The 17,672-nt window shown below is 35.0% G+C and overlaps 3 protein-coding genes across 3 annotated transcripts; 1 reads left to right on the top strand and 2 right to left on the bottom strand.

The window, feature by feature from the left end:
• Positions 1-46: 46 nt before the first annotated feature.
• LOC148301858 (inosine triphosphate pyrophosphatase) lies at positions 47-791 on the bottom strand. The gene has a single exon (XM_088272589.1). It carries the CDS (start codon positions 698-700, stop codon positions 134-136), a length of 567 nt encoding a protein of 188 aa, XP_088128715.1. The 5' UTR covers positions 701-791; the 3' UTR covers positions 47-133.
• A 631-nt stretch (positions 792-1,422) lies between these two features.
• Positions 1,423-3,471, top strand: Rpn8 (regulatory particle non-ATPase 8). Its single transcript, XM_088272602.1, has 2 exons — positions 1,423-1,676; positions 2,025-3,471. The coding sequence occupies exons 1-2, from the start codon at positions 1,502-1,504 to the stop codon at positions 2,834-2,836; spliced, it is 987 nt and encodes a 328-aa protein (XP_088128728.1). The 5' UTR covers positions 1,423-1,501; the 3' UTR covers positions 2,837-3,471.
• A 1,993-nt stretch (positions 3,472-5,464) lies between these two features.
• Positions 5,465-10,688, bottom strand: atk (artichoke). The gene is made up of 3 exons (XM_088272588.1): positions 10,488-10,688; positions 7,358-9,981; positions 5,465-7,238 (listed from the first exon to the last, which is right to left on the bottom strand). The coding sequence occupies exons 1-3, from the start codon at positions 10,640-10,642 to the stop codon at positions 5,509-5,511; spliced, it is 4,509 nt and encodes a 1,502-aa protein (XP_088128714.1). The 5' UTR covers positions 10,643-10,688; the 3' UTR covers positions 5,465-5,508.
• Between the last annotated feature and the right edge of the window lie 6,984 nt (positions 10,689-17,672).

The following is a 17,672-nucleotide window of genomic DNA, read 5'->3' as shown; positions in this document are numbered from 1 at the left end:
AGTAGGGAATAAGGAAAACAATTTATTTCAAATTATTAAAAACAAATTAATTCAAAAAACATTTATTTTACATAAGATAGGTACATACATCTTTAAAATTAGGTATCGGTATCACAAATATCAAATATTGAAATTATTTTTCGGTTTGAAAGTGTTCTCTCAACTTATCAAGAGCCTTGTATCTATGAGAAATTGTATTTTTCTCATCTTTTGGTAATTCTGCATAGGTTTTATCATAACCGTCAGGCTGGAAACAAGGGTCCCAGCCAAAGTCTCTAGATCCCCGAGGAAATACAATAGTACCGGCTGTTTTACCTTGGAATAGTATCACTTGCTCCCCCTCGCCAGCGGAATAGGCAAATGTGCAAACAGCTTCAGCAGATTTGTCCTCCCACCCGGCCAACATTTTATGCAAACCTTCTGGCCCCAACTTTTCGAGGAACCACTTGATATAAGGACCCGGTAATCCGCCTAAGGCATTGAAACACAAGCATGTATCTTCAACGATAACTGGACTTTTCAGTAACCTCGCTGCTTCCTCACATTTGAGCTTGCAGATTTCGTCGATTTCTCCCTGCAATTCGGGAAGGTCTAACTTTTTATTTACAACTTGTCGAGGAAACGTCTTTCCTAAAATAGCTACAACTTCTTCTAACTTTTTTACATTTCCAGTAACAAACGATATAGGTTTTTGAGTCATGATTGTAGTTACAATATATTATTATAAGTAATGTATGCTTAATTATAACCTCAATCGGAGGTTTAAAAATGTACACAAAAATATGACAACCGACAACCATAGACTAAAACACGACAACAACAAAAATAAAATACAAAGTATATTAGTATCTACCTACATCCTGACAATATGTTTATTTTGCTTGTTAGACCATTCAAGGGCACATCATTCTTATTGGTGTTATGCGTAAAACATCAAGAAAGTCTACAAGCTGATCAATAACCCATTTTTTGACAATGGTCATATATTACTTTGATTTTCTTGAATCGATTTATATCACGGGTCGGTTGTCGGATTGTGGTCATGTGATTAGTGTCGCAGACTCTTGAGTCAGAGTTTTTAAGTTCAAACCCACCTTAATACACTTTGATACCTATTTCTAATAATGAGCCGCTTAGGCTTACAAAAATAGTATGAAATTGAAGTATTTTTGTAAATAATAAAAAATCTAGGTTCTTGAAAATAAAAAAATAGTGTTCACATCAAAAATTTTTTCGAACGTCCAAACGCTCTTCAATTTCTTTGTCTTCTCTTACTTTTCATTAATAATTTTAAACATTTCCAACATTTCCACCGACCGAAATGACACACGCGGGCACTATGCGACCATAGACGATCAATGAAATTTTCTTTTGCAAAGATATTTTCATGACAAATCTTATTTCGATTTGTCACTCAAAATTATCATTCTATGGTTTTAGATTCTAGCCGAGTGACTTGACAAACTCAAATTAAACTAATTCTTGAATATACAAAATAAAAATGCCCTCCCAAGATATAACAGCGACTAAAGTCGTGGTGCATCCCCTTGTTTTATTAAGTGTGGTTGATCATTTTAATCGGATGGGAAAAATTGGTAATCAAAAGCGTGTTGTCGGTGTTCTTCTTGGTTGCTGGCGATCAAAAGGAGTTCTGGATGTATCCAACAGTTTTGCAGGTATTATTGATATTTTAGTGGATAATGCATATTTTGATGTATGGAACTGTATTTTTGAATTCAACCGAATAATTCGCCTTTGTACGTATTTTATATTTCTGTCATATCATGCATGAAATTGGCATTCTTCAGAATTGCATTTAGTTTCAACTAACATTTTACTATCATATCGGCTTCTTCATTTTTGTTTTGAATCGGTCCTTCGTAATTTCAATTGTATTTGTAACTTTTAAACAAAATTAACGACCTTTCTTTATTGGTTCATTGTCAGTCATTATTACATACATTGATTTATAATACTGTAATATAAGAAGCTTTATTTATAATGAATATTATTTTCGTTTGCAGTTCCCTTCGATGAAGATGATAAAGATAAATCAGTTTGGTTCCTGGACCACGATTACCTAGAAAACATGTACGGAATGTTTAAAAAGGTAAATGCCCGTGAAAGAGTCGTAGGGTGGTATCACACCGGACCCAAACTGTATCAAAATGACATCGCTATCAACGAATTAGTTCGCAGGTACTGTCCCAACTCGGTTCTTGTAATTATCGATGCCAAACCAAAAGACCTCGGTCTTCCGACGGAAGCGTACCAAGCCGTGGAAGAAGTTCACGACGACGGGTCACCGACTTCCAAAACCTTCGATCACGTCCCCAGTGAAATAGGAGCGGAAGAAGCCGAAGAAGTAGGAGTCGAACACTTGTTGAGGGACATTAAAGACACGACCGTGGGAAGTCTGTCGCAGCGGATAACCAACCAACTCCTCGGACTCCGGGGGTTGTACACCCAGCTGAAAGAAATCCAAGACTATCTCTTCCAAGTAGCGCAAGGAAAGCTCCCGATCAACCACCAAATTGTCTACCAATGGCAGGATATATTTAACTTGCTTCCCGACATCACGCAAGACAACTTCACAGACAACCTCTACGTCAAAACCAACGACCAGATGTTGGTGGTGTATCTGGCCGCTCTCGTGAGGTCCATTATCGCGCTGCATAACCTCATCAACAACAAGCTCACCAACAAGGACGCTGAGGAGGGCAAGAAGGAAGAGGCCAAGGACAAGAAGGAGAAGGAAGACAAGAGTAAGGATGAGAAAGCCAAAGGGGATAAGAAGGACACCCAGTCTAGTAAAGAAGAGAAGAAGAAGTCATAATCTCATCTTATACATACTTTTAAATAAGAAAATTACAAATTTCGTCACTTGCATATTTTATAAAATAAACTTGAATCTTTGCATAAAAGCAAAAAATTCTTTTAATTTATTACTAGCCCAATTGAACAATAAAAAATAATGGTTGAATGTAAAGTTACATTTCATTTAGTGATGATGCTTTCTTAGTTGAATTATTTGCCTTATCTTTTTGCTATAAGTTTTAACCTGTGTAGCAGGACAATTCGGCTGTCCAAACTTGAAACACAGTAGGGACATTTTTTTGTAGTAGGTTTTTTTTTGCATTTTTGGACTAAGTAGAATCTACTACCAAAAATGCAAAAAAAAACGTACTACAAAATAAATGTCCCTTACTGTGTTTTGAGTTTAGACAGCCGAATTGCACCTCTTATAAAGGTGTATGCACACACCTGTATGTTTGATCCTAATGAGTTTGTTTGTAGTATTTTACAAGAATATTGATTTTTTACATGATAAATTGATTTTTTAAACTACTAAAAGTTTTAGCATTTTAGTGCTGAAGAGCGATAACTCTTCTTAATAGTTCTATCGAAAATGTATGGCAGTAAAATGATTAAAATCACTCGATATTTATAATTAAATACAAGTTAATATATTGTTGATTATTTTATTTTATTGTTTTAAACTAAGTTAACCGCCCTACCTATCGGTTATCCAAAAACTAGGTAAAAAATCCTCATTTTTTTTCATAAGATTTCAATAAGATAATACTTATTTATCAGACAAAATTTTAAACAATAGACCCATTTATCACCCTTTTTTATCTTTTGCAAGCCAGAGGTTCTCAATATAATATATCGCTGGATAATTTTTTGTTACAATGTTCTGTTGAGTATTTTTACAAATACATTTTATATTTTATGTTATTTAACAATCAATATAAGGTAATCAGCAATATTGATATCTAAATACTAAACACCCCGTTTGACGAATTCATATGCATATGGCGAGTAGGAATTATTTGACATAACACTAATGTTTCTGTAGTTGTGGGTGTACTTTTTTGTAAACTTTATAAAATTAAACAACTTTGTTTTAACCATTTTTTTATTATTATTAGTACACTTTAACCTACCGGTTTCGACAAGAACCTTGTCATCATCAGGGTTTATTAAATTCTGAAACGTTAAAAACATTATATATTTTATAAACAGGGTTTATTAAATTCTAAAACATTAAAAACAAGGTTCTTGTCGAAACCGGTAGGTTAAAGTGAACTAATAATAAAAATGTCTGTCCGCCTCCGTAGTGTAATGGTCAGCACGCTCGGCTACCGTTCTGGAGGTCCTGGGTTCGATTCCCAAGGGGGGTAAAATAAATATAAGTGATTTTTTCACTGTAATATTTGGACTGGTACCTGAAGCGGAGGGCTGATCACCTTTCCTTCAACGATCAAGATAACACTGCGTTAATATGAAACAGTGCCCTATGCACCATTGGGGTGCGGATAAGGGTTTTATTATTTATTATTATTAATAATAAAAAAGTGGTTAAAACAAAGTTTAATTTTATAAAGTTTATAAAATGTGCCACAAAGTATCTGCGAAAAACATTTGTGAAAAGTACTTTTTTGTACCTGAGTCTACGGGATATATCATCGGGGCTTGTTGGATGTGTCACGTACGTTTGTATGTGTAATGCCATTGTGTTTTTGAAGAAGTATTGGGCATTGGGTCTCCTCAGTTCCAGCAATGGGAACGCAAAATATATTTTCTAGTTTTCTGACCTGGCAACATTGATGATTATGATCTCTAGAAACAATATCCATTTTCAGAATGCAATGTATTAATTTTGTATACGCATGTGCCTTTACTAAAATTTTGATAATTTTTTTCAAATCAAAATTTTATTGATTCAACATAGATGAAAATATAAATATATATATTTGGAGGTCCGGGCATTTACAGGGCTTACGATCTGTCATTGGCTGGTTTAAATGATCAATTTATACACTGTAACATTCACTACTTTGACCATGATTGATAACCACATTACTCAAATTTTTGGAAGTCGTATGTTCCAATCGAAGAGATCTACTACATGTTACTTCGTCGGAGACATCTATGGTTAAAAGTAGTAAGTTTATTTATTTATTAGGAACTCGATATATTATCATTTTTATTTAAAGATTATATTCCTCAACAAGATTCTTCACTCACAGTTTTCTTATGATTGAGTGCCTGAAAAGTATTTAATTATAGCTCAAATTTTTTAAGCATTACCAAAAAGGTATATACCAATAAATCCAAACTCTGTTTTAAAAATTATTTTATTTCTATTTACAGTATTACAATACAATCTTTCACTTTATTAACAAAACACTTTACTTAATATGATTAACAGTCATTATAAATTAGGTGTAAAATTCTGTTTATAACAATACCGTAGAACGGGGCTACTTGAACCTTGATGTGTTACTTGAGCCCAGTACAAAAAAAAATTAAATCTGTATTTGGTCTACAATAATGAACGTATCGACACGATTCATTGTTTCCCTGACAGGTGACACTTATTGTCACGATACGTTCATTATTGTAGACTAAATGCAGATTAATTTTTTTTTGTACTGGGTTCAAGTCATATCAAATTTCAAGTAGCCCTGTTCTACGGTACTTAGTTTGTAAAGCGAGTTATTAGAATACAACCTTCATGAGGAGGATGAATAATGATACGCTACACGCTAAAATATCACAACTTAAAATACCCACTCCACTGCTACCAAACATTTCTACACCGGGACCTACGTACGGTTCTAAACCGCTTTGATTATAGTTCATGTAATACCAACTGAGGGATGAATTGAAGACATTAGACTTTGTGGTCATATCATAGTCCATGTTGAATGACGTCTTGCCACCGCGGCTATTGACTCTATAAGGCTCGATTGAAGATGGTATCTGGGTATTGTCAGTGTAACCGTGCGGGTTTTCCACCTTAGTGATTGTCGCGGACTTTCTTCCTATCGGAGCTGTGTACGTTCCTCCGGGAACGGCTAACACGGCACTCGGTGATGATGAATCTTCGTCATCTTTTCCGTACAGAGACAACTGATGGTTTATGTAAGCTGTTGGAAATGTCGTAGTGGTTTCATGTGTCTTTTTATCCAGCTTTATGTCCGATAATGGTTTTTCTCTCAAATCATTATTCATAAAACTTATCCTGCTGGAATTAACATGACTTAATTCCGAATTTTCATTTACAACTATATTATTGTTTATTTTATCAGAATTTTCTACCGGATTACTAGATTTTTTAAAGTCGAGCTCCTCTGATCCGGGTGAAATTCTATCTATGTTTGTATCATCTGGTGAAGAATTAGTATTTTTAATAATCATAACGGTCCTGTTCTGGAATGAAGAACCCTTTTGGAAATTCGGATTTTCCAGAGATTCATACAAATCTCGCGGACCGTCTATACTAACACTCTCGTTGAGATTGGAGTTTAACGGTGAATTGAACAGTACTCCTTGTTCTCCCGAATTGATATTACTTAAGGAAGGATCCAAGAAAATTTTGTCAGACTTTTGGCTCACGCCGATCGTGGATGGGAAGTCTGGTGGCCATGATGATTGGTTAACTTTTATTTTCTCTCTCTCAAATTGGTAATATGTCATATTGGGATCTGTTATCGGTTGAAATCCACCGGACGAACCCGGTGTCAGGGGAACAAAGCCACCGGATTGTAAATCCGGCTGCGAAGGAGGGAAATTTTGTAACCTTCCTGTCCCTCTGTTTCTGCCGTCTTGCATCTTCCTTTCAGTTTTCCTCTCCGAGCCCCAGAGTTTACCTATGTTGTTCAGTGATGGTAGAGGCATTCCGAAGAATGTGAAACCTGAGCCCGGATTCATTTTGTTATTCTGAGCGTTTAAATGAGTTTTATTGGGATTTTTCCCCGCATAAAGTGTTGGCGTATCACCGGGAATAAAGTGATGAGACGGTGTGGAATTAAATTGATGAGATCTATTAAAATGATGGTATTTGCTAGAAGAATTACCTAAATCTACCATGTTTGTATCATTAAAGGGGTAATCAACATATTCATCATAGAAATACTCGGATTCTTCCGGAGACGGTGCCATTTGCACATTATTACCCACATGCGGTATAGGCTGAGACTGATCTCTTATTTTTTCCATCCACGGAGCGAATACCTCTGAGGTTCCGTACTGCGATGTATCAATTATTTCACTTTCACATCCGGGGAGGACCGGTTCTTCCTTCAGTTTATCTCCGTCGCAGTCCTGTCTGTAGAGTTTTCTCTCCTTCAGGAGAACTCCGTCTGCGCAACGTGGGCCTGTTGAAGACGCTTCTTGTAACCAGGCTCGGAACCACACTAAACTGCAGCCACATACGAGGGGATTACCTGAAAAAAAAACAAATATTTTTCATGTTCAGAAGATTTATTTCATATGATTCTCAGTATCTAACCCTGGGATGATTAAAAATATATATTATTAAATATTAGGTTTGTAGAATTCATACCATCTATATCCAAAACTGCAATATTGCTTCGTAGAGTTCTCACGGAATCCTCCGGTAGTGATGTCATCTTGTTATTTCTCATACTCAGTACCTTCAGTCTCGGCATGTTATTGAAGGGGGTTCCTTGCACTGCGCATATTTTATTATTATCCATTTTTAGTTCCACCATCCATTCCATTTTTTCGAAAGCCATTGAGCCCACTCTCGATATTTTATTATTGGTCAAATCTAATACTTCTAGTGATCGGATATTTCTCAATCCGGCAGATTCGAGTCCTCCGATTTGATTATTACTCAAATTCATAAATTGTAGATGCGGGACTTTGTAGAATGCGTTGTTAGATATTCGGTGCAAGTTATTTTCCTGAAGTTCCAAATTTTTTAACGAGGGTAACTCCGCAAATGCGGCATCGGGTATTTCTATGATACGATTTTCACTCATCAGTATTGTTTCCACATCTGGCAATGTTCGGATTCCTCCCGGATGAATCATTTCTAATTCGTTACTTCGTAAATCTAACAATTCTAGGCTTTGCAAATCTTGAAAAGCCCCTTCTCTCAATTCCAGTAATTTATTGTTCGACATTCTAAGCTCCTTCAGAGCTGAAAGACTTCCCAGTATTGGTGGAGATGCCATTTTCATTTGATTATTACTCAAATCTAATATTTCTAGTTTTGTTAATCCGGTAAATGTTTCGGGAAGTGATGTAAGGTAGTTTGATGATAAGTTGACAATCTCTAAATTTCTCGTATTTTCTAATGCATTCACTGCAATATCATGTAACCTGTTCCTACTTAGGTCTAGCGACCTCAAATGTGGAGCATCCCGTAAAATATCTGGTTTCAATGTCTCTAGTATATTTCCGTGTAAATCTACATGTGTCAGACCGATCATATCTTTAAAAACATTCGGACTTACACTAGCTATCATGTTATTGTGGAGATCCAGCATTTCCAGTCTAGCTAATCCGGAGAGAGATCCTTCTTCTATTTGTTGTAGCCCGTTTAGTGATATATCCAATCTTCTCAACTGAGGAAGGGTTGCCATCACGCCAGATGGAACATTGCGTAATGCATTGGCGCTTAAATCTAACATTCTTAATGAAGGCAGGTCGAGATCAGGCGATGGTGGCAGCGGGAATGAAGTCATTTGATTACGAGACATGTGCACATATTCGATTCCTCGAGGTAGTCCAGGTACAAATTCCAACAAACGATTTCGACTAACATCAAGTTCATAGAGGCCCATCAAGTGTCTGAATGTTGCGGGATGAATAGAAGCCAGTGAATTCACCGACATGTTAATATGCTCGAGGAGTGGAGTTTCTAGAAAAGTCATCGGATCAATGATGGCAATGTTGTTGCTACTTATATCGACTCTTCGGAGTGATGGCAAATTTGTTATCAATCGAGGTTCGAGCCTTCTAAAGAAATTCATCGACAAATCTAATCCCTTCAGTGCTGGTAAATTCCAAAATGGACCATCAATATGATTAGAGAGAGAATTATTTTTTAATCTTAGTTCTCGAAGTGCTGGCATTGCCATAAATGCCTCTCTTTCTATCGTTCTTATTCTGTTATTATCCAAATGAAGTCTCTCTAATGTAGGATGCCCTCTCAAAGCACCGTATGGAATATCTTCCAGCAAGTTATTGCCCATATCTAGAAACTTCAACCTCGGCAGTGCGTCCAATATCGCTCGAAGCTCTGACACGTGATTAATCTCATTCCCCACAAGCCACAATTCTTCTACCCCACTTCCAGATGACTGTAAAAATGATTCAGGGTGTACTCTTTGAACAAAATTATAATTCAAATCTATCGTCTTTAACGAGGGCACTTTATGAAACGCTCCGTGAAATAGTTCTTCAATTTTGTTGTTTGAAATAGTCAACTCCTTCAAAGATGGTAAATCGACGAACGAAGCCTCATTCAGCCTGTCGATTCGATTCGAATCTAGTCTGAGAGTTGCCAATGCCGGAAGTTCCCGGCACACTCTTCCCACCATGCCCGCATCGGTTATTTTGTTTCTTTCGAAAGAAATTTCCGCAAGAGATGGTAGCAGAGACATAGCTCTGAGATGGATCCATGTCAAACCGCAATCTGAAATGTTCACCATTGAAAGTCTGGGTAAGTCGTGCAGTAGATTAGATTCCAAACGAACAAGTCTCGGACTGCCGGTCACTTCGAGTTTCTCCAATGAAGGAAGATGCTTGAAGCTCCTTCCATTCAACTCTATCAACGATGATGATTTAACTTTCAAATACTTCAAGTTGCCCAGTCGTGAGAAACTGGGCAGTCTCTTGAGTTGATCACTCTCTATGGTTATTGCTTGTATTTTTTTCATATGGGCTACACTATCTACCGGCAGGCTTCTCAGGTCATCTTCCACTATGAAGAGTTCCATCAGGGAGTCTTCCAGGCCGGCGAGCCAACCCGGAGCGACTCTCTCCAGATGGTTGTTCCTCAGCATGAGACGTAGAGCTCGGAGGGGACGGAAGGCGCGTCCGGGAAGCGCCGGAAGGTGGTTGTGCTCTATGATGAGTTCGTCTATGGGACGAGAAATGTACTGGCCTATTATTTTCAATCCCTCTACAACTTGTGGTAGATCGCTGTGTGTGCACCTGTAATGAGTCCCAGTATGAATTAGTTTTACAAAGCTACACCTACGCATTACTAAGACCTCAAAATTGTGGTTAATATATTTGTGCAATAATTAAACATCAATATGTGAAGCTTAATATAATTAAATCTACTGAAATAGTTGATACGCTCTCCTGGGGGTATTGAAGGCAAAAGGGAGAAACTGAAGCAAAAGCTTTAAAACTGTGACAGGGTCCTTAAGTGTCTTTAGGGGACAGTATCGCCCATTGATATTGAAATTGTTGTAGCTATATTAATTATAGTAAAATATAGATATTATTATTGGACCTCTTCCGTCTGCTGAGTGCTGTGTTCAGATTTGACAAAGTAATCCAAAAACAGTTTCTGGAGTCAAGCCCCCTACACTTAGTAGGGGGCTTGCGCTTAGGTAGGCTTGCTCAACAATTGCTGTCGATAGGGGTGTGCAGTGGCACACCTCTACCGCCAGCAATTGACACTGAATGAGAAGACGAAGATAATGTCTCACCACACTTGGAGCTCCTCGTTTCGCGTGGCGCAGACGCACGGCAGAATGGTGTCGGGCGGCGGGCAGGGCGGCCGCTGCGCGCGCGCGCCGGGGCTCGCCAGCAGCAGCAGCAGCGTGCACGCGCGCGCCACCCGCAGCACCCCGAGTGACGTCATCGTGCTCAGGCGGCCTGGCCCTTCGCTGAGGGCCTGACTTCCGTACTCATCACTGGAAGGACACAATAACATTAATCGATGGTGAATTTTTATTTAACCGGTTCGCTGCCACGAGCGCGTCAACGCGCTCTCCAATTCCGTGCTCGCTAGACCGGCCATACAAAATTAGCGTTCGGGTTGTGGTCCCGTGGTTAGTGTCGTGGACACTTGATTCAGAGTTTCTCGATTCGAACTCACAATTTGATACCTAATTCTAATAATGATCTGCTTAGGCTCATAGAAAAGTATGAAATTGTAATATTTTTGTAAATAATAAAAGCACAAATACTTGTTTAAAAAAAATACTCTTTATTTTTTCATACGAAAGTTAACTATTTAGCTTAAACTTTACTTCTCTACTTATATTTTTAACGATTTTTTTTAAAACCAGTTTTCGATCGTGTACTGTATAGTCCATTGTGTACTGCCAGTTTAGCGTTCGCTGTTTTACTTATATTTGCTAAAACTGATTTCAGTGCACCATTCATTCTCCTTTCAATATATTTATCAATTTCACTAATTCTGTAGGAATGTACTAATTCTTTATCAATATCACTTATTTAGTATGTATCACTAATTCTGTCTAAAGTAACATTAAAAAAGTTGATTCCGGAATAAAAAAAACTATTGGAAAGTAATGCGCTATTTAGTTTACAAATAGGTCGAGATTTCTATCGTGAATGGTTTAACCCTTTGGCTACCAAAATCCGTTGTATCGGCTTTTGGTACTCTAGCGAAAAATACCGGATTCATCGGATCTGACGTCATGATTAATAAAAGTACCAGATACATTTTGGACAGTATGTCAGGTATTCATTCAGGGTTGTGCAAAAAAATTCATATATTTTTTTTTCTTTCAATAAGTTAAACATTAAGAATTAAATGTTCATTTATATCTTACAGTTAGTTGTTATATTACAAAAATTTAAGTTACAGAAATACTTAAAGAGAAATGTGAAAAACTAAGGAAAAATTTTATTTCCGCGAAAAGTAAGTTGCGTACAGCTGTGATCTTCATCAAATATGTAGATACATTTTTACGCCGACACGGCATTAATCAACAATATGCAATAAATTGATACAAATATAACACATAAGTATATTTCAGAACTAAAAAAATATGTATCGTTAATTACTCACACACCTATCTTGTTTGATTTTTCTAAATTATGTATGCACTTTGTTAGATTTACAATATTATGCGCACGGCGTAAAAAGGAGGTGTCCATTAAGCGAGTGGCATTTACTTGTTGGTCGATTTTGTATAAGGTTGCATACATTTAGTAACTCGGCTGTGAAATTTTTGTCTCACCGAATGACGAATGTAAAAACAGATTTATTTTAACGGAGTGTTTTTGAATTATCGAACACATTTTACTTTTGAATTATTTATGTTGAAATCGCGGCATTTCTGGCATTTTTAACCCCTAAAAAAGTCCTAGTAGCCAAAAGGTTAGAATAAAATTGGAACAGTCATGCCGGTTGACGCAGAAGTGCGCCTTTTATTCTTCACGCCGCAAGTAAAATTACTGGACCACAAATCCGGCGGACCTATAATATCTTAACACATTGTTTTACACCATTTTCGAAACCGAACGTTTTGCGAGGAGTAATACAAACTTAATTAGGGTATATTTTCATGTTTTAGTTAGTAAAAGTGTCTCAACTGAGACCGTCGTTCTAAACGTTACACAAATATATAAAGTTATCACTTAAGCCAGCCAATGCCAGTCCTGAAATGCTTAGATTTTAATATTGTTTCGTTTATATCGGTGGGATATTAGAAAGCCCATAACTCAATCTTCATTAAACCCAGTTAATATAAATTAAAACGTTAAAACGTAATTGAATTTTCGCTTAAAACACCGTTTTAGTATTGAAAAAATCAGTTTTTGTTCGAAATAAATATATGGTTTTGAAAACGCGAGTGTTTTTGCCTAGAATTTTCACTCATGAATTACATGAAATTATAGTAACTTTAAACATAAAGAGTAAATCCACTCACGAGCAGGCATAGGCTATGAAACTTAAAAAGTTGAAGCCTGAGTAGGGTCATGATAAGTGGTGTTGCATAAGCCGTAGCTAGATTTCAGAGTCACTTGGACGTTAGGTAATTAAAAAAATGGTTTTGAAAAGAACAGAGTTATTGAAAGGCCTTTAACTCTTAAGTTTAAAAATAAATTTAAAAAATATATTTTCAATATATATTCACACACACGTGAGCCTCCTCGCGCAGCCGGTCGCGTACTGCATACTTTGTTCGCGAGTACCCCCTTAAGAACGCTGGATTCTTCGTCTCAGTTGAGAGTCCTATAATGTATCAAATTGACCATCTCTGACTCCATAGTGTAGTGGTTAGGGCATTCGGCTACCGTGCTGGAGGTCTCGTGTTCGATTGTCAAGGAATTAAAATGAGTACAAATGATTCTTGATGTTATAAGTTTTTTTTATTTGTTTTTGTTTTTAAAGTGATAACTCTTTTTTTGTCGGTATATTTTCATGATTTTTTTTGTAATAAATAATAATAAAACCCTTATTCGCACCCCAATGGTGCATAGGGCACTGCGTCATATAAACGTAGTGTTATCTTGATCGTTTACACATGAAGGAAAGGTAATCAGCCCTCCGCTTCAGTTACCAGTCCAGGGTAATATTGAATAAATATGACAGTGAAAAAATCACTTATATTTATTTTACCCCCCTTGGGAATCGAACCCGGGACCTCCAGAACGGTAGCCGAGCGTGCTGACCATTACACTACGGAGGCGGACAATTTTTTTTTTTGTAATACCCTGACTTATTTTAATTCCAATTTCTAATAGTTTGAATTTCTTATCGTAATTGCATTTTTCTTTAGTCTTGCAACATTTTGGCGCAGAGATGGAGGGTTTATAATTTCATTATTTCAAAATTTTACTCCTAAATTGCGTAAAGTTGCGTCCATGCAAACGTTTAGATCTTCTTTGTATCTCGTAACAAAAACACAATACAATTTCATAACAATCAGTAATTTTTCAATTGTGTATCAGACGAAGTGCTATCATTGTTTGCATACCTCCAAGGTTCCGCGCTTCCTTACGAGTTGGAGATGGTCTCAGATTGTAAGAGCTTTGTATTCAAATAACATTGTTAGCCGTCAACAAAAATGTTAACTAGATCGTTTAAACAACTCAAGGCTTTCTTCATTATCTGCTGTAATGAAATACCGGAAAATTACCGGACAGTTTTTAAACGGATGAAGATTCTCACTCTCTACTATATGAACCACATCACGATCATATAAAATTGGAACGTATTTACTATGTAGATCTTTCTGAACCAAGTCCTGTAAAAACACCGCATTAAAGCGATCAGGATTGTATTCGTATAGGTAAAGGCAGAGTGATCAGTGGTTGTATGGAGAAAAAAAATTGTCCTGTCCGATTTCTATTGGGCACAGAACAAAAAAGGTGTCAAATGATATTTTAACCACAGATACAAAATTTTTTAAACATCAGATATCATCTTTTGCCTCCGGATCGATTTTAAAATATTCATTTTTAGTTGAATAATTGCAGTAAGGCTATGAAAGTTGAAAAATGAGGGTCTTTAGAGAAAAAAAATAGTAAGAGCATAATTTATTTATAACAATGAAAAATGTGATAAAATGCCATTTATAAAAATATAATTTAGTTCATTATACATGCTGATAATTGTAAAATGATGAAAAAAGGATGTATAAATTCTTTTTCAAGTTGAATAAAGGTTGGAATCCAATCTGGAATTTACCTCGAAATCCACTAAAAATTAACATTGACATACATCCCGAAACAGAGAGAGTAATCAGAATAAATTGATAATTTACACATGTTATTTAAGGACCATTTGGCACCTTTTGATCGTTGCGCCCCTTAAAAAATCGAAGAAAAAAAAGAAAATGGCAATCCAGTGGTCAGTCCTGCGCCGCAGATTCATGGATAAAGGAGTAAAATGTTTTTGATCGGATGCAGATGACGTAAGCGAAGAAGCTAAAGGTGATGCATATTACTAATACATATGTAGGAAAAGGAATTCAAGAAAATGAGGATAGCAGCATCTCTATGGCACTCAGGGTCTATATATATTATATAAGAATATAATAGTTTCATTGATGAAAACCCACTTAAAAGTTGAAATAGATTATTCAATTTATAAAGTTGGGGCCCGAGTACGACCATGATAAGCCGTAGCAGATTCACATGGACATTAGGTAATTCAAATTAATACCATATTGAGAAAAAGGCTCGAAAAACTGTAGTCTCTCAATTTCCATCTACAAGACGCAATTTATCATGTTCGATGACTTGAATCAGTGGCTTCTTATCTAAAAAGCACTACTTGAATTATCTCCATAACTTACTTTTCTTCATGGTACAAATATTGTGTTATTTGATATTCGTGCATCTATTTTATAAAACATATCTAGATAATTTGGTCTTGTTATGTTCAGTTGTAAACGGGCATTCAAGATGGTGGAACTAATTTGGATTTTGCGATCCAAGAAATGAGTCATCGTGTGTAATTATTAAACATACAAACTTGACTTGAACAAATATATTGGGGGTGTGAATTCTAAATGTTTTCAAACATATATGTAGTAGAAATTATTAGAGGCATTTAATAATTTATTCCGATTTAAAAATAGGTTACAAAATAAATTTTACGATCGATATGGTACGATTTTCCCGCATTTAAGGACCTTCATACGTTAAATATACGAAGCAACTTAACTTTCCTTAAAACCAGGTAAAATTTGAAGTAATCGATTTTTTTCTTTAAACATCATTTTGTATTGAAAAAATAAGTTTTTCTTCGAAATAAATATATCGAGTAACGAGTAATTCGGATAACGAGCAAAAAAGGAGAAAGAGTTGCTCCCTTAGCGAGTGATATTTCGCATGAGTTAGTTACATAGAAAGGGCAAGTCCCTTTATCACGACATTCACTCGTGAGCCGGGACTACTGTACCAGTCAAAACAAAAAATGTTTCGCATAAAGAGTAAGATTATGAAACGAATTATGCTCGTTATGAGAGTCTCCTAGCGTTGCCTAACGCTGAATGAATTCTGTGATTGCGAGTATGCGAGTATTCTGTGATTGCGCCTTAAGCGGATAATACAAAACTTAGTTACTCATAAGAATGTCAGTATAAAATATCCATAATTATGGGTATTTTACATTAATAATTTGTAAATATACAGAGTTTTTGTCTTTTTATATTCAAAATCAATAAAAATAGTTTTATGTGTTAGGTTAGCTTATAAACAAGTTATGAAGATATTGTTTTATCTCTTGGATGATAGAATGATGTCAGTCCAATGAGGATTCTTTACGAAATATTAGTCTCGCCATGCTCTATGAACGCATACTAATGTGGAAATAATATAATGCATTATTTTCCCGATGTTCTAGATTAAATTCGGAATATTTTACTTACTTCATACACCACATACCGAGAATAAATTGGGTTCCGACAAAAAAATACTTGCAACACTGAAGGTCACTTTTCAGAAAACTTTTTTTTATTTATTAAGTATGTATATTGTATTTTACAGTTCCACTTCAGTGGCCACAACGTAAGGCCCAAACATAAAATTTTCTTTCGGCCCACCAATAATTCCTGGCCTATGCAAGAAAATAAATATAAATAATGTATATATATATATATATATATATATATATATATATATATATATATATATATATATATATATATATATATATATATATATATATATATATATATATATATATATATATATATATATATATATATATATATATATATATATATATATATATATATATATATATATATATATATATATATATATATATATATATATATATATATATATATATATATATATATATATATATATATATATATATATATATATATATATATATATATATATATATATATATATATATATATATATATAGGATATATATAGGATATATACTGGATTATATATATATATATATATATATATATATATATATATATATATATATATATATATATATATATATATATATATATATATATAATCCAGTATATATCCTATTCTATTCTTTTCTAAAAAAATATCCGTGAAAAGACTTACGGCTCCTAACGATGTGAGTGCAAGTAAAGCCTTAATAATTACTTTATCCCATTTTTAATTAGCTGTTAATATAAATTGGATTATCCAACTTAATACTAAATATTTTCATATTTTAAAACATGCCAATTATTACCAATAAGGATACACCTAAATTATAATTCAATAGCATAATTGGATCCTAATCGTTAGAAGAAAAATATTTTCCATCCGGCCTCTTAGATTTAAAAAAAATCAAACCAGCCCCTTTCTCAAAAATGTTGGTGACCACTGGTCTACCTAATTAACATACACGATACATTAACTTATATTATTTTACTTTACTTTTCAAATGTTCGGTATAATAAAAATGTATAAAAAGAGTGCATTTCACCCGAGTTCGTTCGTATCCAGTGGATTCGGTTTTTCTGGCTGCTGAAAATGGAAATTAAGGCAGACCTCTTAAGAGTTTAAACTTTATTAAGCATAATTACCATGTATTACAGTATTCGGTAATTTAGCATTACCTACTCTAATATTCTACTGGTTTACAAACTACACACCGTAAAAGAGCACAAATCTAGTATACTTTATGACTCAACTACGAGGAATGTATGAAACTGTAGCCAAGTCATGGTGGAAAATTATTTAGACGAAATAAATTTAAGGCATTATTTTACATTTTTGACACCGCGACATAGATGACGAAGAATATGGAAGTCTGGGTAAATACCCTATAAATACAAAGCTTATCTCCTGTCATAGGCTGATTAAGTGATAATTTTCCATATCGCTCACTCCTTTCAACAACGTCATAAATAAAATACTTGATTTTTCAAGAGGTCGTTTTTAAAGTTTAAAGATATAATAAAATGTTTTAAAAATAA

This window comes from Brachycentrus maculatus, unplaced genomic scaffold, assembly GCF_059751285.1.
Source record: "Brachycentrus maculatus isolate JH-2025_06_01 unplaced genomic scaffold, ASM5975128v1 h1tg000512l, whole genome shotgun sequence".
Classification (NCBI taxonomy): domain Eukaryota; kingdom Metazoa; phylum Arthropoda; class Insecta; order Trichoptera; family Brachycentridae; genus Brachycentrus; species Brachycentrus maculatus.
Note: the sequence above shows the minus strand (reverse complement) of the source record. Positions and strands in the feature narration are given on the sequence as shown.